The sequence below is a fragment of the Acanthochromis polyacanthus genome, chromosome 11 (genome assembly GCF_021347895.1).
Source record: "Acanthochromis polyacanthus isolate Apoly-LR-REF ecotype Palm Island chromosome 11, KAUST_Apoly_ChrSc, whole genome shotgun sequence".
NCBI lineage: Eukaryota > Metazoa > Chordata > Actinopteri > Pomacentridae > Acanthochromis > Acanthochromis polyacanthus.
This window is the reverse complement of record NC_067123.1, coordinates 4,365,780-4,392,026: the sequence shown is the minus strand read 5'-3', so window position 1 is coordinate 4,392,026 and position 26,247 is coordinate 4,365,780. Positions and strand designations below refer to the sequence as shown.

General features: G+C 36.0%; 1 protein-coding gene across 1 annotated transcript in view; it reads right to left on the bottom strand.

Annotated features, from left to right (window-relative positions):
• sdc2 (syndecan 2) overlaps positions 1–26,247 on the bottom strand; it is a 75,001-nt gene that overhangs the window by 8,435 nt on the left and 40,319 nt on the right. Inside the window, exons 2-3 of the mRNA XM_022211837.2 lie at positions 4,629–4,746; positions 2,801–2,973 (exon numbers count right to left, since the gene is read on the bottom strand). Of these exons, the coding sequence (XP_022067529.1) occupies positions 2,801–2,973; positions 4,629–4,746 (291 nt within the window). The remainder of the gene's footprint in view (positions 1–2,800; positions 2,974–4,628; positions 4,747–26,247) is intronic.

Here is a 26,247-nt window from a genome sequence, read left to right as displayed (position 1 = left end):
AGCCAGTGTGCAGCCAGCGAGGGGCAGCGATGGCAGCACCGACAGGCGGAGGACAGGTGGGTTTACGGGGTCGGGACCTGCAGGACTAATCCCAAACGGATGCAGCATCCAGAGGTGAGAGCTGCGATGTTCCAGAGTCGGCGATTACGTCCGACTGAGATGTAATCCTGCAGAATCTGCAACCGAGCGTGAACTGACGTGATCTTTTATCCTGAAAACAACCTCGATGCTCCTGTATTACATCAGAATCACACCAGGTCAGACGGAAAACCAGCGAGGGTCTGGGTTGCATAATAGCACAGTTTTATAAACCTGTGTTAGAATGACGCACAAAGCAGATTTACAGCAGAAAAAACGCACATGAAGTCAAATTTGGTGACTAAAACATTCCTTTAGTACTTAAATATATACTTTTTATGACCCTCTGTGCACATTTTGCTCTAGTTCTTACTACAGAATAAATGATTCAGGTTTCTTTGATTTCTTGCAAAAGCATTTGAGGAATACCAATTTGAAAAATTTAAAGACAGAAAAAGAAAATTTAGGAATAAATTCTAATTTTTAGCTCTGATTTGGTCGCCTCCAGCAGATTTTAGAATCAGGACGAATCAGTTTGAGTCATTTTTTACATGAAACCAGTCTAAATTCTGTGATTTCAGCTTCCTAAATGTGAATATTTCCTGGTTTCTTTCATCCATGACAATAAACTGAAGATATTTGGGCAAAAAAGGGTATCTGATCCACATTTTTCACCACATCTTTGACATTTCTAGATCAAACAACTAATCGATTAATAAATAAAAATGAAAATAATGGTCAGTTTTATCAAACTTTATCAAACCAATTGGAAAAACTTCCAATTTAAAGACAGAATAGGAACATTTAGGAATAAATCCTGATTTTTAGCTCCGATTGGGTCGCCTCCAGCAGATTTTAGAATCAGAATGAAGTATTTTGAGTATTTTTGTTTACACAGAAACGGTCTAAATTTTGTGATTTCAGTTTCTTAAAAGTTAATATTTTTTGGTTTCTTTCCTCCATGACAATAAACTGAAAATATTTGGGCAAAACCAGACATCTGAGGAAACTCTGAGTGCACATTTTTCACCATTTTTAAAAACATTTCTCGATCAAACAAGCAAACGATTAATAAATAAAAATCAAAATAATGCTCAGCTGCAGCTCTAGAATGAACCTTCATCAAACCAATTTGGAAATGTTCCAATTTAAACACAGAAAATGAACATTTTTAAGTGGATTTAAAGAATATTTGCACAAGTTTTGCATCTTTTTAAATATGAAACTACAACCAAGAGACATTTTACTTTAGCACAGACAATGAAAACAGTGAGTCCAGAAGTTTTAAATAAGAAAAAACTCCTTTAAAGTTCACTAATTAAACCATTATATCTTGTTTGTTTAATGCACAGAAACACATTAGGATGAAAACAGTGAGTTGCAGTTTTACAGGACTCCAGAGTCACTTTTTAATGGTTGCTCTGCTGCAGCTACCAACAAGACACAAAAAATATTCTATAGCACAACTTTTGGGGCTCAATATTACATTTTAAGTGCTGTTATTAGCATTTTATGTAAATAAAGAGTGAAGTTGCACTGGAAGTTCGTCTAATGTGGCTCTTCTGGGACTGCCTTATAAACTTTACCGTCATTTTTGTTGCTGCCTGGGGCCAAAACTCTGCAGCACCACTTTCTTTTTTTGTGCTTTTTTAATGTTATGATTAAGAAGTTGATGCTACGACAGCAGAAGTTCTGTTTCCAGCCGAGTTTTAGCTGCAATCTTTGAAATAAATGCACAGCGTTGGGTGTTTTTCTTTAAAGGTTCTGTGATTTCAGCTTCTTAAATGTGAAGATTTTCTAGTTTCTTTCCTCTATGACGATAAACTGAAGATATTTGGACAAAACAAGACATTTGAGGGAACTTTTAATGCACATTTTTCCCATTTTCTGACTCTTTTTCACTGGTTTGTCTTCCTTTTGTTTGTGTTTTTTAGCACATTTTTGCCATCTTTGCATCTGTTTTTCATCAGTTTGTCTCTTTTTGTGGATTTTTCTGCCTCTATTTTCTTCCTTCATGGTCTCTCTTTGTTCTGTTTGACTATTTTTGGTCTTCTTGTGTCTCTTTGCAGTCATTTTGCATCCTTATGGGATGATTTAGTGCCTCAACAGTCACGTTGCAGCTGTTTATGTTCATTTTGCAAAGAGCAGCAACATTAACCTCTCAGTTGTCAACCATTAAAACAATCTGCCACTGTTTTGGTACAAATAAACATATTGAGTCATTTTTTACATAAAAACACTCTAAATTCTGTGATTGCAGCTTCTTAAATGTGAATATTTTCTGGTTTCTTTCCTCCTCTGTGGCAGTAAACTGAAGATATTTGGACAAGACAAGACATTTGAGCCACATTTGTCAGCATTTTCTGACATTTGTAGATCAACCAACTCAGCAATTAATAAATAAAAATGAAAATAATGCTCAGCTGCAGCTCTAGAATGACCCTTCATTGAACTAATTTGAAAAAGCTCCAATTTAAACACAGAAAATTAACATTTTTGAAAAAAATTTAAAAAATGGTTAGCTTTGATTCTGTCGCCTCCTCACAATCAGAGTGAAACAACTAATTGATTACTGCAGAAAATAATCGACAACTTCACAAAAATGGAAGTAATTGTTCATTATCTGTTAATATTTTGTTAATTAAAAGAACTTTTCAGCAGTTACCATTCAGTTTTGATTGGCTGGTCCTCATGAAGTGCAGCCAATCGTGGATTTTCCTACCTCTGTTCTAAAGGGTTTCCTGTTCGTGCTGTCTCGGGTCTTTTCCCTGACCGTCGCTGTGTCCATCCTGGGGGTGAAATCTTTGGTGGAGTCCTGGGTGGGCTGAGCGGCGTTGGGCTCGATGTAAACCAGACTGACGGTCGCCGTTTCCTCCACCACGTCCTCGCCTCCACCTTAATAAAGTGAATAAAAACAGAGATTATGATGTAAGGAGTTTCTGTGTTTCTGTGATCTGTCAGCTCCACTCCGCTGGTTTAGTGTTGATATTTTATTTACAGTCAGGATGTGGTCTAGAATACAGAAGAACTGCAGCAGCGATTGATCACAGCTCTGTCTGCTTTTACCTCACATGACCTTTTCTTTCTGAAAGCAGAGTTACTTTTAAAGAAGGCGCTGGAGGCGAGTGGCGAATAAAATACAAAATCTGCAGGGAAACTCAAAAAACTGGAAACGAACTAGCCGTAAGTTCAACATGTTACTAATATGATGCTAACTTATATGCAACTAGTATAATGAAAACTTAAGCATGCTAAAACGTTCACAATGTTAACATGCTACTAATATGACGCTAACTTATATGCAAACATAAGCCTGCTAAAATGTTCACAATGCAAACATGCTAATAGTTTTACCATGGTACTAAAATGATGCTAACCTATATTCAAACTTAAGCATGCTATAATGCTCACAGTGCTAATATGCTCATAGTTTTAGCAATCTGTTGATATGATGCTAACATATATGCAAATTTAAGCATGCTATAATGCTCACAACGCTAACAGGGTCATAGTTTTAGCAATCTGCTGATATGATGCTAACATATATGCAAATTTAAGCATGCTGAAATGCTCACAATGCTAACATGCTAATAATTTTAATGTTACAATGCCACTAATATAATGGAAATTTAATGATTTTAGCATTCTGCTCATATGATGCTAATTTATATGCAAATGTTAGCGTGCTATAATGCTCACAGTGTTAACAGGCTGATAATTTTACCATTCTACTAATATGATGCTTACTTACATGCAAACTTAAGCATGCTGAAATGCTCACAATGCTAGCATGCTAATAGTTTTACCAATCTATTAATATGATGCTAACTTATATGCAAACATAAGCATGCTATAATGCTCAAAGTGCTAACGCATTAATTTTAAAAATGCTACTAATATAATGCTAATGTATATGCAAATATTGGCATGCCAAAATGCTCACAATGCTAACATGCAAACTTAAGCATTTAATAGCTACTGCTTTGGGACAAAGTAAGTACTGTATTTTTCTGGCATATTCTGTGGTATCATTAGCGAAAAACACTGCCACTGTGTTTTTCGCTAATGCCAACTTAAGCCAGTCAGATGCTCACAATGCTAAAATGCGGAGAGTTTTACCATTCTACTAATGTGATGCTAACTTATATGTAAACGTTAGTATGCTAAAATGCACTCAATGCTAACATGCTAATAGCTATAACCTTCCCATGATACAGATATGATGCAAACTTAAGTATGCTAAAACGCTAGTCTGCTAATAATTTTAATGTTACTATGGTAGTAATATAATGCTAAGCTAAGAATGCTAAAATGCTAGCTTGTTAATAGTTTTAATGTTACTATGGTAGTAATATGATGCTAAGCTCAGAATGCTAAAATGGTAGTGTGTTAATAGTTTGAATGTGCCTATGGTAGCAATATGATGCTAAGCTAAGTAAGATAAAATGCTAACACGCTAATAGTTTGAATGTCCCTATGGTAGTAATATGATGCCAACACTCTGTAGATTCTGCGGGTGTGTCTCCAGGTGTGTTGTGAATGTTTCCTACCTGAGCCGGATCCTGAGTTGAAGTCATCGTCGTCTTCAGGGTAGTAACCTCCTGAACCTGTGTCGTCCAGGTATAAGTCGTCGCCCTGAGAGGAAGCCTTGGTTGCTGCTGCTGCTATCTGCAAAAAAAAATGACGGAACGACTCGTTAACAGCTCTCGTTGCACAGAAGTGGAGCTTGTTGCTGTTTTCACCCTCAAAAGTTAAATATGTGAGGTAGTATGGGTAAAATAATTTTGTCTGTCTTGTAAAATTTCTAGACGAGCAAAATCTGACCGACTGGTAGTTTTTACAAACTTAATTTGATATGTTACTGCATTCCACTGCACTGCTAAAATGCTCACAATGCTAACATGCTAATAATTTTAATGTTACCATGGTATGAATATGATGCAAACTTAAGCACGCTAAAATGCTCACAATGCTAATATGCTAATAGTAAGAATGCTACAATGTTAATAACATGATGCTAAATTAAGCATGCTAAAATGCTCACAATGCTAATAGTTTTATGTAACAATGGTAATATATGATGCTAAGCTAAGCATGCTAAAATGTTCACAGTGCTAACATAACAATAATTTTAATACTATAATGCTGCTAATACGATGCTAAGTTAACCATCTTAAAATGCTCACAATGCTAACATGCTCATAGTTTTAATGATACTATGCTAGTAATATGATGCTAAGATAAGCATGCTAAATGCTCACAGTGCTAATAGATTTAATGTTCCTATGGTATTAGTATGATGCTAAGCTAAGCATGGTAAAATGCTCACAATGTTAATAGTTTTAATATTACTATGGTACTAGTATGATGCGCACTTATGCATGCTAAAATGCTTACAGTTTTAATGTTATTATGGTAGGAATATGATGCTAAGTTAAGCATGCTAAATTGCTCACAATGCTTATGATTTTAATGTGCTACTAATATGATGATAACTTATATTCTAACTTTAGCATGCTAAAATGCTCGTAATGCTAACATGATCATAATTTTAATGATACTATGCTCGTAATATGATGCTAAGTTAAGCATGCTACATGCTAATAGTTTTCATGATACTATGCTAGTAATATGATGCTAAACTAAGCATGTTAAATTGCTCAAAATGCTACATGCTACAAATATGATGCCAACATATGCTTGATAACATATGTTATCTGTTAATTATCTATTATCTGTTAATTTTAGCATATATTTAGCAATAGTTTTAACGTTACCATGCTACTAATAAAATGCTAACTTATGCGCTAACCTTAGCATGCTAAAATGCTCATAATGCAAACATTGCTTACAGCTTTGATAACACCATGCTATGCTAATAAATTAGCGACTGAGCAGCAAACCTGCAGATGTTTATAAATTATTTCATGTTTTGAGCTGAATAGCAAATTAAAGGACCAAGGTTAATCAAGTTTCATCCATTAATGAAATATTTCTGTGAACAGACTCCAGCATCTGAAACCACACGTTTTCTGACACAGGTGACCGTCCAATCGGAGCCCTCGACCCCTACTCTCACAGCATCATCGCCGTGACAACCGCTGGGCCTGCTGGGAATGTTTGTGTTCCGGCTTAATGGGCTGATTGGCTGAAAGGAGCCAGTTCAACAGAGAACGTTTGTTCAGGAAGCTCAGTGAGATTCTGACCAGAGCTCAGATAAGAAAACGTGTTTTCTCTCTCTCTGAGCAGCATCGGGCGTTTAAATATGTCGCCGTGGTGTTTATCTGCAGGTTGTTGTACAGAGTGGGACTGGACGCCATGGCAACATCCATTCAGCTGCTGCTACCAATCTGCTGCTGCTGCTCGGCCCTTCAGAGCCGATAGCGCTGCTTCAGATCAGGACAAAAGAGAGTCGACCACACATCATCCCCAGAGGGGGTTTTGCTGCAGGATGCTGCTGATAAGAAACACAGTCGGACTGGAGGAAATAATCAATCGGTTCAGCTGGAAATGAGTGTTTTTAGTAAACCGCAGGGAATAGAAGAGCCTCGAGAGAGCAGGGGAACGGGCAAAAGATGACACAATAAATACAATGAGTTCTGCAAAACAACACAATAAATAAATAAATTCTACAAAAGAAACAGAAAACAACAAATGAACAAATGAAAATCTGTTAGAAAAAATATGTTAAAAAATGGTGAAATACCGTAACATTTAAAAACTGTAAAAATGGAAAAAAAAATCATAATCATATATATAATATATATTTGAATAATTGTATATATTCTATAATATACATTATTATTAATTTTATAATGATAACAATAATTCTTAAATCATATAACATTAAATACATTGTAACATAATAATTTATCTATTTGCATAAAATAATATTTATATAATGTAATGTAATAATGACATCTTTAGCTGAAATAAATGCTGTAAAAACATTTGTTTTAAAGGAGCACAATATTTGCAAAAAAATACAGATTTTTGATGCTGACATTATTTGCAGTTAATAATGTCAGCATCAATCATTAACTACAATTGATGTTGATATTATTATCTAAAATTTAGCAAAAAAGGCAGAATATTTAAAAATAACATTGAAAGAATTTATTAATTTATAGCTAAAGTAGATTTTTTTTCTGTGAATTTAATAAGATATCTGAAACTTAACAGAATCACAGTTTAAAAAAAAACAAAAAACGACCAATTTAATGGTCAAACATTGGAAAAGAACAAATTATTTATGGATGTTTTAAATTGCATACTTTTGATGTGGATATTAATACAGATTTCTTTGTTTTCTTTTTTATGTTTTCTGTAGTTTAACAAAAAATACTTTTTTTCAAATAAGAGTGAAAATAATCTGTAAAATAATGATGTTTTCAGCTGATTACCATGAAGTCAAAGTAGTGACATTTATACAGATTCTGGGTAATATTTACAGTTTCAACCTGTTTTCTTTTTTCAGCAAACAAGCAAATTAATCCATATTTCTCGTCCATTCTTTATGTAATTAAATAAGTCTATTAAATAAAAGTAAACTGCTTAAAAACGTTACGGTGCAGCTGCAGCTTGTATGTAAACCATTAAAGTGTTTATCTGAGCTTCATCATTCGGTCCGCACGTGTTCTGAGCATTCTATCAGGTTTGTTTGCATCTAATGTTTGTGTTTCCCCCAATAAAAGTCAGAACACCTCATCAAAAAATTCCAGTCACATTTTCCTGGAGCCAAACGGCGTCTCTGAGCGGTTTGTTTCGCCCAAACCCCAAATATATTCCACTCGCAGTGATAGTAGTGGCATTTTCACTCGATGGTTTGTAGCGTTAAGAGAGAGAGTTTCATCTCTCGGCTGCATTCTCTGCATTTCCAATTAATACGAGGCTTTAAAGTCGTGTTTGTGTGGAAAGAAAAGAAAAGGTCAGTGGCTCTCCATGACAAAGAGATGAAGCACAACAATGAAAGGCCTCCGACCGCCTGATCAAAGGCAGAGTTTGTTCAAAGCGACTCCATCTTAACCTTTTCTGTCCGGCAAAGCGACCCGACCTCTGCAGCTCCACATGCCACAGATCAAACCACACGCATGATCCATCGCACAGAACACGCTTATTAGACAGAGCAGCCGAGCAGATGACGCTAAATCACAGCCCCGAGGTGTGGAAACACTTTCACCTCACTGGTCAGGCTAATAAACGGGAGGAACAATCAGCACAGCGATGCGCACGACGAGGATAATTACAGTTTAATCGATTTAACCAGAAACTCTGCGGAGACAGAATGAAGATTATGCAAAACTCTCCTGATTACTTAATTATTAGGTGTGCAGGATTTTAGTAAACAGTTGAAAAACGTCAGAAAATAATGAATAACAAAGAGGAACTAAGTCAATATAAAGACTGAATATTGTACATATATTATATTTCTACAAGCTCGTAAACTATCTCACTTATTTTGTGAAATTAACTTAACTCCATGGTGAGTTTCAGGCCAATCAGACCAAACTACAGTCATAAAAGTTCCAATTTAAAGCCCTATTATGAATTAGTTTTGAGTTTTAGCTCCGGTTTGGTCGCCTCCAGCAGATTTTAGAATCTGAATGTCACACCAAAGATTCAAATTCAGCACGAAAAACATGCAAACTCTCCCCGAAAAATGCCAACACTAGGTGAAACATTACGGCAAAAACACACAAAATCACAGTAAACTGAAGATCATTAGACAAAAGACATTTGAAGAAACAATGATCAATATTTTTCACTATTTTCTGATGTTTTATGGACCAAAGTGCTATTAATTAATCAATTAAAATGAAATTAATGGTGAGTTTTCAGCCAATCAGACCAAACTCCGTTCATAAAAGTTCCAATTTAAAGCCCTATTATGAATTAATTCTCCTTTTTAGCTCTGATTTGGTCGCCTCCAGCAGATTTTACTATCTGAATTTCACCCCAAAGATTCAAATTCGGCATGAAAAACATCCTAAATCACCACAAAAACGGCCACAAAAACCCTGAAAGAGTCAAGCATGACAACAAAAACATGTAAAACCACAATACACTGCAGTTCTTTAGACAAAACAAGACATTTGAGGAAACAATCAACATTTTTCACCATTTTCTGGTGTTTTATGGACCAAATTGCTATTAATTAATCAATAAAATGAATATTCCAGTCCAATCAGACCAAACTCCGTTCATAAAAGTTCCAATTTAAAGCCCTATAATGAATTAATTCTCCTTTTTAGCTCTGATTTGGTCGCCTCCAGCAGTTTTTACAATCTGAATTCCACCACAAAGATTTAAATTCAGCACAAAAACTACAAAATCACCACAAAAAGAACCTAAAGTGCCAAAAAAAAGGACCAAAAAGCCCCAAAACTACCCTGTAAGATTCAAATGACAGCGAAAACATGCAAAATCACCGCAAAAAGTTCCAAAATTACCGAAAATTTGTTGAAATTTGACGTCTTTTTTTTAGCTGTTCTCATATACATCAGCTAAATCTATGGATCAGACATATTAGAAGAAGAAATAAAACCGTTTTCAGCAGCAGAGAGTAAAATTTCTCAACTTTATCAGTCCTTTATAAAGAAGAAAAACATAACAGTCCGAGCATACAGAGTGGGGAGTTTAGCTAGCAACGGGCACCATGACAAAGACTCATGTGGCAGTTAATGACCTCCAAACAAAATTAATGAGTTTCAGACAAACTAGGATCGACTAGGACATCATTACTATTAATATGTTGACTAAAACAGCAATATTAGGACAGAAATCAATGATTGATATGCAGCGTTTACAGTTATCGTTAACGAAATTATTGTAAATTAGCATCGTTAGCATTCTGCTACAAATTGCAAAACACCTGAAGTAAACAAATTATTAGATTAAATATCAATCAGTTAAAAAATCCTCTGTTATCTATGTATAGCTAAAAAAAATGTAATGGACACTAAACTTCTGGGATATCGAAGTATGAAAACATCCCCGTGGGCTAATAAGTTCGTACGTTCTTCTCATGATCACACAGTTTACCAATAATGCTTTCCAAAATTGAACATTTTCTGGTTTCTTTCCTCCTCTTTGGACAAAACAAGACGTTTGAGGAAACAACGATCAATGCTTTTCACCATTCCTGACATGTTACGGACAAAACAGCCGATTAAAAGACCAAACTTCCTTCAAAAAAAGTTCCAGTTTAAAGCCAAGCAAAGGACATTATGAATTCATCCAGATTTTTAGCTACGATTTTGGTCGCCTACAGCTGATTTGATCCACATTTTTCACCATTTTCTGTCATTTTATGGACAAAATTGCTAATATTTAATGAATAAAAATGGAAATAATGCTGAGGTGAAGGTCAATCAGACCAAACTCTATTCAGCTTGATGATCTTTGTGTTTTTTATTTCAGTTTCTATAAATATTTTAGCGAACAAACAACGATCAATCGAAATATCTGCTTATTATTGAGAAATATTCAACCAGTCAACATAAATCTGACACATTTCAAATGTAAAATCCCTTTATTTCAGTGTATTTATGTAATTTAATCAGAGTTTAGGACGTTCGTATCAGGATACGTTAAATTCTGGTGAAAAGCACAACTTTCTGTGTTTGTTAAGAGCAGGAGGTGATTTTGTTCCAACAGTTTGAACAAAGATCTCCTGAATGAGTGCAGCTCTGAGGAGGAAACGCTCCACTGGACCTCGATAGACTTTTTATCTGCCAGAGTTCACAGCGTGGGCCGATAAACCCGACCGTCCGATAAACTCTGCTCTCTTTATCAACCCGCTGACATTTACAGGAGGGCTCAGCTTTTAGCTCGGAGCTCAACCAGACAGAAACTGCTTCTTTTTTTCCCCCTGCAGCGCCTGGAAAACGGATCTAATTGGAAATATTTAATCCAGCAACTTAGTGGCCAAACAGAAATGACACGTTTGAGGTTCTGAAAACTCCTGAGTCATCCTCCTTCAGAAACCAAACACTCGATCTGGATGTCACATTTAAGTCCTGGAAATAAAATCTGAGAGAGCTGCAGGATGGTTTTTATAGCAGAAATGTCTCGTTACTGCAGAGATTCTTAACAAAGCTTCCTGAAGGCCGAACAGACGTTTTCACAGTAACACGATGAACGCTGCCGAGGCTCTTTTTAAGCTTAGTTTACATTAATCACAGGATATTCTGGTAGTTTACGAATCAATTTGAATGTTTTTTTTAAAAGAAAACACAAAAATGATCTCATTCCAGCTTTTAAATGTGAATATTTTCTGGTTTCTTTCCTCCTAAATGACAGCAAGTTGAAGATCTTTGGACAAAACAAGACATTTGAGGAAACGACGATACACAGTTCACCATTTTAAAGTCCAGTTTGCTGTTAATTAATCAATAAAAATATAATTAATGGTGAGTTCCAGGTCAATCGGCCCAAATTCCATTCATAAAAGTTCCACTATTATGAATTAATTCTGATTTTTAGCTCCGATTTTGTCGCTTCCGGCAGATTTCAGAATTTGAATTTTAACCCTCAAGATTTAAATTCTGCACAAACACGACACAAAAACGGCCAAAACTACCCTGAAAGGTAAAAACATGCAAAATCACCGCAAAAAGGACCAAAATTAACACAAAACAGGTGAAACTGCGACAAAAACTGAAGATCTTTGAACAAAGCGAGACATTTTTCACCATTTTCTAACATTTTTTGGACAAAACAGCCGATCAAAATACCGTATTATCTTCAAAAAAGTTCCAACATAAAGCCCGACAAAGAACAATGTGACGTAATTCAGATTTTTAGCTCTGATTTGGTCGCCTCCAGCTAATCTGATCCACATTTTTCACCATTTTATGGACCAAACCGCTAATAATTCATGAATAAAAATGAAAATAATGGTGAGTTGAAGGCCAGTGATACCAAACTCCATTAAAGTTCCATTTTAAAGCCATCCAAAGCACAACTAATTCTGACTTTTAGCTCTGATTTTGGTCGCCTCCAGCAGATTTTACAGCAGAGACTATTCCAGAAAATCCTCAGCTGTCCTCAAATGCAACTAAACCTTTCAACTAAATTAATTGTCAACTATTCTGATAATCGATTAACTGGTTTGATCATTTTTTGAAGAAAAATATATATATTCTGTGGTTTTTAGCTTCTTAAATGTGAATATTTTCTGATTTATTTCCTTCTTTATCTCCAGTAAACTGATCTTTGGACCCTTTTCTCATCTTAATTGACATTTTTCACCATTTTCTGAACCAAACCGCTGACTAATTATCCAGAAAATCATCCTCAGATGAACCCACGGTGAAAACAACCCTTATTTGCAGCCCAGATATAAATAAAACAACATTTCCTTCAAGTTAAATCATCTAAAAAAACACTGCAGAGCCTCTAAGACGACAGATATCAAACGCTTTCCGGGTTTAAAGTTTCTGTGAGTTCTTCCACGACAAGTTTTCGTTCCCCATAAATCTTGTAGTTTGCCGAGTTCAGACGGAGACCTTGAAGCTCCGACATCAAATCTGAAGAATAACAGTCAGTCTGCAGCACAATGTGTTCTCACGGAGGAAAAACAAGGAAAAAGACGACAAACGGCAACACAGGCAGAACTCTGCCTCATGCAAACACACACATGAGAGGTTTTTAGGTTATTTACTCTGTTTGGTGCTTAAAAAAACATATTTGGTGGAACTGCACAAGCACAGGACGAAAAAAAGTCATATTAACGTAAACTCCTCCATGGTTTTTATCCACACTGAAAGCAGTCGAATGTTTGTCACCAGCAGCAGAAACAACAGAAACACTTTGAGCTGTTTTCTGCCTCGCTGCTCGCAGTCACATTAAAAAGCTCTGAAGAGGAAATAACACAACCCTCCTCCAACAAACGAAAAGTTCAGACTTCACAGTAAATAAAACGAACCCTCCATCGGTTCTAGCGGCTCCGTGTGCAGTTACAAGTCTCGCTAATTAGCTCTGATGTTGCAGGATCAAGAATAATTCAGCAGACAGACACACGAGAATGATTTGTAAGATGAAAAACACATGAGACCTGGTAAAAAGTGCAACCAAAGCGCCACAAAAAGAGGCGAAATGACCACATAATGGCACAAAATTTCCTCAAAAGGGCGTATAATGACGACAAAAAGATGCAAAAATACTACAGAAAGACATAAAGCACAGCAAAAAAGATGCAAAAGTAAAAATATAACACAAAATGACCACAAAGAGATGTGAAATTACCACAAAAAGATACAAAACTACCACAAACAGACGAAAAATAACGACAGAAACACAGAAATCATCATAAAAATGAAGCAAAATCACAACAAAAATGCACAAATTACCACAAAAAGATGCAAAACTACCACAAACAGATGAAAAATGACCACAGAAAGACAGAAATAGTCGTAAAAATGAAGCAAAATCACAACAAAAATGCACAAATTACCACAAACAGACGAAAAATGACCACAGAAACACAGAAATCATCATAAAATGAAGCAAAATCACAACAAAAATGCACAAATTACCACAAAAAGATGCAAAACTACCACAAACAGATGAAAAATGACCACAGAAAGACAGAAATCGTCATAAAAATGAAGCAAAATCACAACAAAAATGCACAAATTACCACAAACAGACGAAAAATGACCACAGAAAGACATAAATCATCATAAAAATGAAGCAAAACCACAACAAAAATGCACAAATTACCACAAAAAGATGAACAATGACAATGAGAATGCACAGACTCACGAAAACGAGATGAAAAATGACCAGAAAAAGAAGCTAAATTACTACTGAAAGACATAAATCATCCCAACTCAAGTGAAATCACAATAAAACACACAAAATCACCTCAAAGAAGACGAAAAATTACAATGAAAAGACACAAAGCCATGAAAATAAGTGGCAAAATAAAGGCACAAAATTGCCTCAAAAAGAAGTGAAATAATCACATAACGATGCAAAATTACTACAGAAAGACATAAATCATCACGAAATGAAGCACAAATCACAAAAAAGCAAACCAGTTACCACAACAAGATGCAGAACGACAATGAAAAGACACAGTCACTAAAATAAGAAGCAAAACGACCACAAGAAAACAGAAAATGGACAAAAAGAGGCACAAAATGAGCTTTTGAGGTCTTTTTGTCTATTTTCTGTCTTGTCCTTTTGAGGTCATTTTGTGCCTTTTTTGTCTAAGACAAAAAATGACCAGAAAAAGACGAAAAATGACCACAAAAAGATGCTAAATAAACAGAAAAATATGCAAAAAGACAAAAAGAGGCAAAAAATGACCACAAAAAGACAAAAAGACAAAAAATGACCACAAAAAGATGAAAAATGACCACAAAAAAGACAAAAAATGACCACAAAAAGATGCTAAATAAACAGAAAAATATGCAAAAAGACAAAAAGAGACAAAAAATGACCACAAAAAGACAAAAAATGATCACAAAAAGACAAAAAATGACCACAAAAAGACGAAAAATGACCACAAAAAGATGCAAAATAAACAGAAAAATACGCAAAAAAGACAGAAAGAGACAAAAAATGACCACAAAAAGACAATAAAAGACCACATAAAGATGCTAAATAAACAGAAAAAGACACAAAATGACAAAAAAGGCCACAAAAAGATGCAAAATAAACAGAAAAAGACACAAAAAAGACAAGAAGAGACAAAAAATGACCACAAAAAGACAAAAAAATGACCACAAAAAGATGCAAAAGAAACAGAAAAAGACACAAAATGCCAAAAAAAATGACCACAAAAAGATGCAAAATAAACAGAAAAATACGCAAAAAGACAACAAGAGTCAAAAAACGGACCACAAAAAACAAACGAAAAAGATAATGAAGGTTCTTAGAAACTGTGGAATTATTGTACAGAATGCTGCAGATGTTACTGAGCAAAGTCAACCAAAAACTATTAATTTACACGTTGACTGGAAGAAAAACAGTCAAAACCATAAATGAAGTCCAAATGTGTCTTTTAATAGAGGATAATTTATATAAAAGTGTTTTTGCTGCATTTAAAGCATCTAGAACAGAAGATGAGAAGATGTAACGATCTAGATAGAAAAGCTGCTGTTAGCGACGTCTCTGCCTCATAACGAACCAATAAACCAGCAGGACGTTCTGTCCGGCTGACCTGAAAATCCCAGAAAGGATAAAGGAGGTGGAGGGGGAGGATGAGAGGAAGCAGCCTGGAGGGTTTCCTGCTAAAAGCCTCAAAGATCTCAAAGAGTCTCAAAGAGGCTCCGTGCACTTAGAGAAAATATCTGCATCGTCCTTTTTATTCTACAGCTCCTCCATCATCCTTATACACCGATTTTATCTCAACCCAACCACACAACCCTAAGACGAGAAAGAGATTTTTAGCTAAAATAAACACAAAAAGATTCAAAGTAAACAGAAAGAGACACAAAATGATAATAAAAAGACACAAAATGAACAGAAAGACACAAAAAATGAACAGAAAGGCACAAAAAACAAACAGAAAGACACGAAAAATAAACAGAAAGACACAAAATGACCAGAAAAAGATGCAAAATTAGCAAAAAGACAAAAACAGAGCACAAAAAGACGTAAAAGGAGCAGAAGAGATGCAAGACAACCTCAAAAACAGCTTCTTAGACATTAATATGTTTTTTTCTCCTCTATGACAGTAAACTGAGCAAACAAACATTTATCATTTTGGACTTGGGAGGCAGAAAGAGACACAAAATGATCACAGAATGATTCAAAATAAACAGAAAGAGATGCAAAATGATGGCAAAACGACTACAAAAAGACAAAAAATGCAAAGAAAAACACAAAATGATCCGAAAAAATGTGCAAAATGAACAAAGAGATATAAAACAACCACACAAAGATGTAAAAAAAATAAACAAATAAACAGAAAGAGACAAAAAAAAATAAGCAGGACGAGACACAAAATGAACAGCAACATACGCAAAATGGCCACAAAACAACCACAAAAACATGAAAAACAAAAATAGAACAGAAAATGATGCAAAATGAAGAAATAAAGACAAAAAACGACCTCAAAAAGATGCAAAATAAACAGAAAGAGACAAAAAACAGCCACAAAACAACCATAATAACAATAAAAACGCAGAAAAAGACACGAAAAGTAACACAAAAGATGCAAAATAAATAGAAATGCACACAAAATAACCACAAAAACAATAAAAATGCAGAAAAAGACACGAAACAACCACAAGAAGATGCAAAATGACCAGAAATAGACACAAAATGAAGAGAAAAAAGACAGAAAATCAGCAGAATCCTTCATCAAAGCAGACTCCATGTAAAGCCTCCAGTCTAAGTGCAGGTGAAGCTCGTTAACCTTTAATATCTGAAGTATCTGCAGCTCCACCAGCCGCTCTCTCCTTTCATATTTAACACGTTATTTCTGCTCTGAAACAAACGAATGATTCATGGTTTCTCATTTCACAGAGCAGGAATAAACGCGGCTGCTGTTCCTAATGCCACACGTTTATCTCCGTCCAGAACGTTTCTGCAGCTGTAAAAGAACATCTGGGTTCATTCATTCATTCATTTATTAATTTCAGGCTCACGACCATTTTTTTGGTTTGGAGCACAAACATTTACATAACAAAACAAAACCAAACATGGCCTCACAGATCTGCATCACAGGAAGGTCTGATTATTAAAAACACCGACTGCATTATGACCTTAGACGAAGCATGGAGCTAAACAACGACGCTGCGACTGTTTTTCTGCAGAACACTGACGGCTGGAGTTGTTCTGGTGGAATATTCACACACAGGGAGGTGAGAAATCAAAACGGATCATTGACCAAAAAACTGCAAAAAACCCAAATCCTCTACAGAACATGTTCAGCTCCGATGCTTCGGTTTCCTGTCCTGATTGTAAATAACAAATAATAATTAAAAAAAAGGTTTATATTTGTAATCTACACCTGGTGCATCAGACTATATATGAAGCAACCAAAAACTGCAAAAACAATTAAGTTTAATACTATTTTTAACCGGAATTTATTAAAGAATTTACTGTTATTTATTAGATTTTCCCAGATTTTATGAAATTATTTTAAAAAACTTTAAAATTTACACATTAACAGTAAAATATAAATAAGAAATCTGTATTTTTACAAATATTTTTACAATGTCTGAACACAAAATTACACTATTTTTACTGATATTTCATAGATTTTTCCAGCTGTGTTAAATATATAATACACAATAGAGAGAATATTTTTTAAAAATCTTGAAAAACAAAATTGCACACAAGTAAAAATATGCATTTTATGTATTCTAAAAAAAAATTATTCTAACAATTTATTATTAATATGTTATTTAACAGTAAATGAATAATTAAGTTTCAAAAATGTTCTTAATCAAATAATTATCATACTTAAATATTTTGAAAAATTGCTGAGAAAAAATGTTGACAATTTAAGTTTTACAATACTGAAATCAGCAAAAACTATTGTTATTTAATGAATAATTAAAAATCAAGTTTGAAAAACAGCAAATCGGTTTTTTAATAATTATGATAATTTTTTTTAAAGATTTTCCCTGTTTGATAAATTACAGAGAATATTTATAGAGATTACTGAAGAAAAAACATTAACAAGTTGAAGTTCCTGGTGTTTAAATCAGCAAAAATATTATGAAACAGAATATTAAAAATTAAAGTTTGAAAAATGGTAAATCCTTTTTATTAATAATCCCACAGAACTCAAAATTTGTCTAAAATGGTTGCGTTTGTCCAAATGGCTTATAAATTTCCCTTACAGACGCAAAATCTGTGTAAAAAAAAAAACTTTAAAAATTAATCCGAAACGAGTCAAACTTTGTCCAAAATAAAAAATGCTGAAAAATCACTCAAAACGTGTCCAAAATCTGTTAAATTGTTTCCCAGATAACCCCCAAAGAGCTCTAAACATGTCTAAAATGACTCAATATGGATCTGTTCCTCCAAACTATTAGTTGTTACTCAAGATATAAACTTTAAAGAACTTTAATTTTCTTTAAAGTCTTTCTGGAACTGGACTGAGCCGTTGTTTTGTTGGGACTACTTTCTAAGGCGGATTAATACAGATCTGGTGGCAGCAGTAGACGTTTACATGGGACTAAAAATGAAGGATTCATGGTTTGTTCTGGTGTTTTTGGGGGATTTTCTGCCATCAGTAGCTTCACCAGACCTAGCCTGGTTCCTCTCTGATGGCGTCCCAGCTCCAGTGTAGTCCAGGTTCTGAGTCAGCAGAGAGCGGGGTTAGCGCTCCGTTAGCTCCCAGTTAGCACTCTGTTAGCTCCCAGTTAGCACTCTGTTAGCGCTCCGTTAGCTCCCAGTTAGCACTCTGTTAGCTCCCAGTTAGCACTCTGTTAGCGCTCCATTACCTCCCAGTTAGCACTCTGTTAGCTCCCAGTTAGCACTCTGTTAGCGCTCTGTTAGCTTCCAGTTAGCACTCTGTTAGCGCTCTGTTAGCTCCCAGTTAGCACTCTGTTAGCGCTCCGTTAGCTCTCAGTTAGCACTCTGTTAGCGCTCCGTTAGCCCCCGGTTAGCGCTCCGTTAGCCCCCGGTTAGCGCTCCGTTAGCCCCCGGTTAGCGCTCCGTTAGCCCCCGGTTAGCGCTCCGTTGTGCAGCCTGCTCTGCTGACTGACTCTAAACCTATCCAGATCTTCTCAGAATTTGTCCAAAACAAGATGAATTGTCCTGAATCACTTTTCCCCAAAATTACTCTAAATTCATCCAAAATGACTCAAAATATCCAAAATTTGTTCAATCTTGTCATAAATGATCCAAAAGAAGTCCCAAACAACCCTGAACAAGTCCCAAAAAAAACCTCAGAATTAGTTTTCTGCCATCAGCAGCGTCACCAGACCTTCCTTCTAGCCTGGTTCCTCTCTGACGGCGTCCCAGCTCCACTTTTCTGAAGCTCCAGCCCGTCTGGTGCAGAAGCCCCTGTTGCTGTGAGCTGGAAGCCCCTGTAGCCGCCCCCGTGGAGGGTCCTGGGCTGAGGAATGTGCTGTGTGCTTCCCCGTCAGACGGCCGTTTGTTTTGGAACGGGAGTCGATATGAATCTGAGCCCACATGCTCGGCTTGTGCTCAGGTTGTTGACTGGAGGCCTTTCACCTCCTGAGCAACGTGATCCGATCCTCCGGCAGAACGAGGACGCAGAGTTTCTATAGGAGACGGTTCAGCCCGGAGTCACTGCATCTCTGAGACGTTTATCGAGTTTATTTAAAGCCGCCGTGTCCTGTTGACCTTATGCAACCAGTTTTATAGACTGAAGCCGTGCATTTCCTCCGAATTCGAACCCTGAACTTCCTGCATCATAAAGTGACTCTACTGTTGCAGCTTAGTCAAGCTTTATCATTTTATGAGTAGATATTTGTCCACAGTGATCAGAAACCTGTTTAAAACTATTAAAATGGTCTAAAACAACCCCAAAATTGGTCAAAAATATTCTAAATCTTGCCCTGAACCAATAAAAAACAAGTTCCAAATGACCCCAAAAGAGTTCCAGAGAACTCAAAGTTTGACCAAAATGATTTTGTTTGTCCAAACGTTAAAAATTGACTCGAAATCTGTTCACTATCACTCAAAACCAGTTCAACACTACTCAAAATTTTCCAAAACATGATAGAATTATCCAAAATGACTCTGAATCTGTTCAAAATAACTTGAAAAACAAGTTCAAATTTGTCCAAATAAGTAGAAATTAGTCCAGAATTACTCAAAATCCATCCAAATCTACAGAGAATTTGTCCAAAACTTCAAACATGCTCCAATTTACTTGAAATTTGTCCAGCATGTGATATAAATCATCCAGACTGACTCAAACTTTATGCATTATAATTAAATATTTGTCCATAATGACTCGAATCCTGTTCAAAACTACTCAAAATGTTCCTTAAAATGTCAAAAATGGTCAAAAGTCTCTCAAATATTGTCCAAAATTTGCTAAAACCTGCCCCACATAACCAAAACAAGTCCCAAATGATCCCAAAATGTATCTAAAATGGTACAGTTTGTCTTGGCAACTTAAAAAATGCCCAGAATGACTCAAAATCTGTCCAAGATAATTTGTGAAATGATTGAAATTCATCCAAAACGGTGAAAACTTCATCCAAAATGCCTATAACCCGTCCAGATCTACTCAGAAGTTGTCCAAAATGAGTTGAATTGTCCTAAATCCTTGAAATTCTTCCATAATGAGTTGAAATTTGTTCCAAATCTCTTGATATTTGCCCTTAATTGCTCAAATTTTGGCCAATATGACTAAACAAGAAGTCCAACGCTGTTAAAAATGATCCCAAATGATTTTGAGTTTAGCTGTTATGTGTAAAATTGTCCAAAATGGCTCGACACCTCAAAACATGAAAACAAATGGTCAAACATCACTCAAAAACTTGTCCAAGACCTGTTAAATCTTGTCCGAAATGACCTCAAACGAGTCCCAAAGAACTCAAAATGAGTTGAAAACGGTTCAGTTTGTCCAAATGAGTATAGATTACCCTTAATGTCTCAAAATCTGTCTACAATAACTTCCAAAATGACCTGAAATTAGCTCAAAATTAGTCAAATTTTGTCTAAAATGACTTGAAGCCCATCCAAACCTAGTCAAACTTTATCCATTATGTGTAAACATTTGTTCAAAATGACTAAAAATCTCAATACATGTTAGAAATCATCCAAAAATCTGTTAAATCTTGTCATAAATGACCTCGAAGGAGTCCAGAGAACTCAAAATTTGCCAGAAATGGTTCAGTTTGTCCAAATAAGTTAAATACAGCCCATAAAGATTCAACAAAACTTAATGATTAGTTGAAATTAGTCCAAAACCAGTCAAATTCCATCCAAAATGACTAGAACATTCAAAACTTGATAAAAAAAGGTCAAAAATCACTCAAAACTTGTCCAAAATCTGTTAAATCTCATCAGAAATGACCCCCAACGAGTTCCAGAGGTTAAATTTGTCCAAATCAGTTAAATACTGGCCACAATGACTCAAAATAACTCGTAAAATGAGTTGAAACAAGTCCCAAACTAGTTAAAGTTCATCTAAAAGGATTTGAAACCAAGTCCAAAACATCAAAACATGTTAGAAGTCATCTAAAATCCCTCGAAACTTGCTCAAAATCTGTTAAATCTGGTCGTAAATGGCCCCAGAGATGCCAAAAGTGGTTGAAAATGGCTCAGCTTTTTTTCCAAACGAGTTAAATACTGCCCATGATGACTCAAAATCTGTTTCAAATAACTTCCAAAATGGCCTGAAATTAGTCCAAAACTAGTTGAATTTCATCCAAAATACCTTGAAACCTCAAGACATGATATAAAATGATCCAAAATCCCTCGAAACTTGTTTAAAATCTGTCAAATCTTGTCCCAAATTACATCCAAAGAACTCTAAATGTGTCTAAAACAAATCATTAACCATCCATTACTCCAGACTATTAGTTCTTACTCAAGATATAAACTTTAAAGAACTTTAATTTTCTTTAAAGTACTTCCTGGAGCCGTTGTTTTGTTGGGGACTATTTTCTAAGGCGGATTAATACTGATCTGATGGTAGCTACAGTTAGTTGTAATGAAGGAAACATGGACTTCCTGGTTTGTTTTCTGGGCATTTAAGGCGCTGAACGGTGTGATTTCTGTCGTCTCTCCAGCTCAGCGAACTCTCTGCCTCGGCGGATCCTCGGAGCTTCAGTAAGGAGGCGACATGCAGAGAAGTCAAACTCCATAAATCTGTTTTCTGACTTCCTGTCTCTCCGCCCACTCAGCTGGAGCAGCTCCAGGCCTCCTCGGCTTGATTTGTGTCGACTTCCTGCAGGAACTCCCTCCCTCGGCTCAAAGCCCATCAATTAGTTCCTTATTGCGATCCCTGGGAGGCCAATAAAAGTTAGAGTGGGTTCAAAGAGCAGCGAGACTTCTGGACCTGACAGTCTGTAGGCTGCTGCTGCTGCTGCTGCTGCCTCGTCTTCCTATCTGCATTTTCCAAACAATGCTGGCCGCCCACATCCGTGACTCACCGAGACCTTTTCTGCTTCCAGTCTGCTCAGCCGTCAGCAGGTGTTGGAGCACAAATTGAACGTTTGGATGTCGCCTCCTGTCCGGGTTTTTCTCCGCTATTCGTGCTTCGATGCTGCATGATTTCATGACAGCAATCTGACCTGATCTTCTACAAACAGGGAGGATGTTCTGTTTATGACGACCTAAAAATCTGCATTTTTCCTCCTAATTCCTCCACATATGAACACAAGAGTCTCCAGTATCATTTAAAAATTCCATATTTTACCCACAAACAGTCAAAAATGTTCTAGATTTAAGTTCTCTACAGTTTAATGTTTGTCGTTGAGTCCAATTAACAAAAGATATTTCAAATATTGGAAATATTTCTCCAAAATAACTCAATACCTGTTCAAAACTATTTAAAATTTTCCAAAACATGTGACCCAAAATGACTCAAAATGCGCCCAAAATGATTTAATATGCCCAAAGCAAGCTAAATAAAATGGTCTAAAATGACTCAAAATCTGTCTAAAATAATCGATAAAACAAGTCGAACTTTGTCCAAAACTGCTTTAATTGTAGTCAATGACCTGAAATTTTTCGATAATGAAATGAAACTTGTTAAAAGACTCAAAATGTGTCCTAAATTACTCAAAACCATCCAAACTGACTCAAACTTGATCCAATATGAGTAAGTATTTGCCCTCTTTAAAACTACTCAAAACAAGTTCGAATTTTACTATTTCGAAAAATACAGACTTTGGTAGTTGCACCTTCTGTGCAGATTTTGGCCGGTTTTTGTTTCAGTCCAGCAGTGTGACGACTGGGTTCCTGGATTTGTCAGATAATCTGTCAGCTGCTGGATAAAAACATGTGTTTTGTAGCTGCTAGTTTCCACTTTCTGCTCTTGTTTTCCCTGAAACTGTGCGTCTGAAGTTCAGCTAACGGTCTGAATGATGCCGGAGTGAAGCAGAGTTGTGATTACAGCTCAATTAGTCGTGTGACTTGTTTACTGCTCTGAACGTAAGAGGCTTTACACCTAAAAACCTGCAACAGGTTGCAGGAATCCCACTGAGAGGCCTCTTGACATCTGCAGCAGAAAACCTCCATGTGGATCTGCTTCACCTGCTGCTCTTCTTCTTCTGCTGCTCCAGGTGGAACAGATCGGCCTCTCTGGGCCTTTACTGCCATTGTTTTGCTAGTTCTGTGATGTAGTCCAGGTTCTGAGGCAGCAGAGAGCCCAGTTAGCGCTCCGTTAGCTCCCGGTTAGCACTCTGTTAGCGCTCTGTTAGCTCCAGTTAGCACATTGTTAGCGCTCCGTTAGCGTTGTGCAACCTGCTCTGCTGACTGACTCTAACCCTATCCAGATCTTTTCAGAATTTGTCCAAAACACGATGAATTGTCCTAAATCACTTGAATTTTTTCCATAATTTTCCCCATAATTACTCTAAATTCATCCAAAATGACTCAAAATATCCAAAATTTATTCAATCTTGTCATAAATGATCCAATAGAAGTCCCAAACAACCCTGAACAAGTCCCAAACAAACTTGTTCAAGATGATTAAATTTGAATTCAAAATTGCCAATAATGACTCAATCTGTCCAAAATAACTTGTAAAATGAGTTGAAATTAGTCCAAAACTATTTTAATTGCAGTAAATGACTTGAAATTTTTTGATAATAACTTGAAACTTGTGTTTAATTAGTTGAAATTTGTCCTAAATTACTCAAAAAAAAATCATCCAAACAGGTTCAAGCTTTTGACTGAGTAAACATTTGTCCACAACGACTACAAACAAGTCATTCAAAGCTTCCCAGAACGTGTTCAAATATGTTCACAATTTGTTCTGAAAATTTGCAAAACCTTCAGGAAGAAATTTCCAATTATTCCTTAAAATATGTTCACAATTTGTTAAAGCCTGTTGTAAATGACAATTCCAAAAATAGTTTGTTCAAAATGACTAAATTTTAATTCAAAATTGCCAATAATGACTCAAAATATGTTCATAAATAACTTGGAAAACAAGCTGAAATTTGTCCAAAACTGCTTTAATTTGTAGGAAATGACCTGAAATTTGTCCTGAATTACTCAAAAATCATCCAAAGAGACTCCAACTTTATTTATTATGAGTAAATATTTGTCCACAATGACTCGAAAGCTGTTCAAAAATATCCCAAACTTTCTCTAACGTTAAAAAAAAAAAACGGTCCAAAATGACTCCAAATATGTCTGAAACTTTAATCCGCCTCTAAAGCGTCCAGATCCGCTCGGCTGCATCGACCTCGGCATGGATCAGCAGCAGATGAAGCCAGGAGGCCGATCTGTCATCTTTGTTTTGTTAATTAAGGATTAACCGGCTGCTTCTGTGAACATCGATCCTCCTCCAGATGCAGAGATTTGTGGCCTCGGCTCAGATAACGACCGATTCCATTCATGATGCTGAGAAAGTGAACACACCTGAACTGGAAAGAATCCGTTTTCATGAGCGACTCATCTGCTCCTCATTGACCTGATAGCCTTCGTGCTAAGCTAAGCTAACCAACCGTACAGTAAAATTAATCTGCTGTCATGTTCAGAAACTGTCAGCTGTTTAAATAAAACTCATATTAAAATAAAAAAAGCTAAATTCTGCCTCTGTAGTTTAAGAAAACAGGGTGAAAACTGACCGTCTGAGCTATAAAACAATAAATATCAACTCTTTTATTTGACTAATATTAACAGTTTCTCTACTAATAAATATTTGTCATCACATATAAGTCCAATAATTAATTGATTGATTTGTTTCGTCAGCTGCTGCAGAAGAACATCTGGACGTCTGGACTTGCTGCATTCTTCTAAAGCTACTTTGGCTTCCTTCTGTTCTGATGCTTCAGTCGTGAGCTGTGAGATTACATCCTGCAGGCTGTGGTTTAATATCACACATCAAAGCAACAGCAAATTACCTTAAACGCCGTGAATTATTTGTCATAATTAACGCGAATCAGTTCCAGTAATTACACTAAACGTGTATTTGTGGCCACAGAGGAGGAGGAGGAGGAGCGAGATGCTGCGTTCAGGAAGCTAACACTTATTTCTGGGAGGGCAAAGGTGGAAATATGGAAAGACTTCCTCGTTATTTAACCCTCCTGTTGTCTTCATTGAAGGGCACCAAAAAATATTGTTTCCTTGTCTGAAAAAAATCCAAAAAAATTCACCAGATTTCAGAAAATTTGCAAAATGTTCAGGAAGAAAATTCCAATAATTCCTTAAAAGTTTCCCTTTAAAGTTTTATTTTAAAAAAATCCAAACAAATTTTGCAAGAAATTCTTGTAAATATTTTCAAAAAATTAGTAAAAATATTCCAAAAAAAATCCTAAAAATATCTGAAGTGAAGTGAAAACTTCTGATATTTTCTTTAAAATCATTCACTAAAAAAAATCAACCACAATCCAGCGAAATTCGCTGGATTGTGGTTGATTTTTTTTAGTGAATGTTTTTAAAGAAATATTTTTTCCCACCAAAAAAATGTTCCAAAATTTCCCAAAAAATGTTAAAAATGTGACATCAGAAGTTTCACTGTGAAAACGTATTTTTTCCCCACATTTTCAAACTTTAAAACGGGTCAATTTGACCCACAGGACGACAGAAGGGCTAAAGAAGAAGGAAAACCTTTCACAGGTGCATTAGTGCGACTTTCTGTCCCATAAAGATGAAGTAATCGCTCCGACAGCGGACCGTTTCTGCAGCTCTCCGTCCGGCTGCTTCGTCCTGATTCTGTTGAGCGGATCCAGACTGAAATAAACGGAGCTGCTCCTCGCTGCACAGCTGGAACAGCTGCAACGGTTCCTTTCAGAGGGACTCCGGCTGACAGACAGGAACGCTGAGCCACATGATTTCGCTGTCATCAGTCAGTCCGACACTTCGCTCCACATGAAACATCCACAGCTCACCAGAACATTCAGACGTTAGAAGATGAATCCTGCAGCTTCCTTCAGCACCACCGTGATCTGTGCTTTTTAGTGAAATCTCTCAACAGTTACTGCATCAGTTATTCTAAGCAGACGTTCATGTTCCTCCCAGGATGAAATGTGATGACTTTAGCGCTTCAGAACCAGCTCAAACTTTTCTTTTTTTTCCTTTAAGGCCAAACTAGGTTTA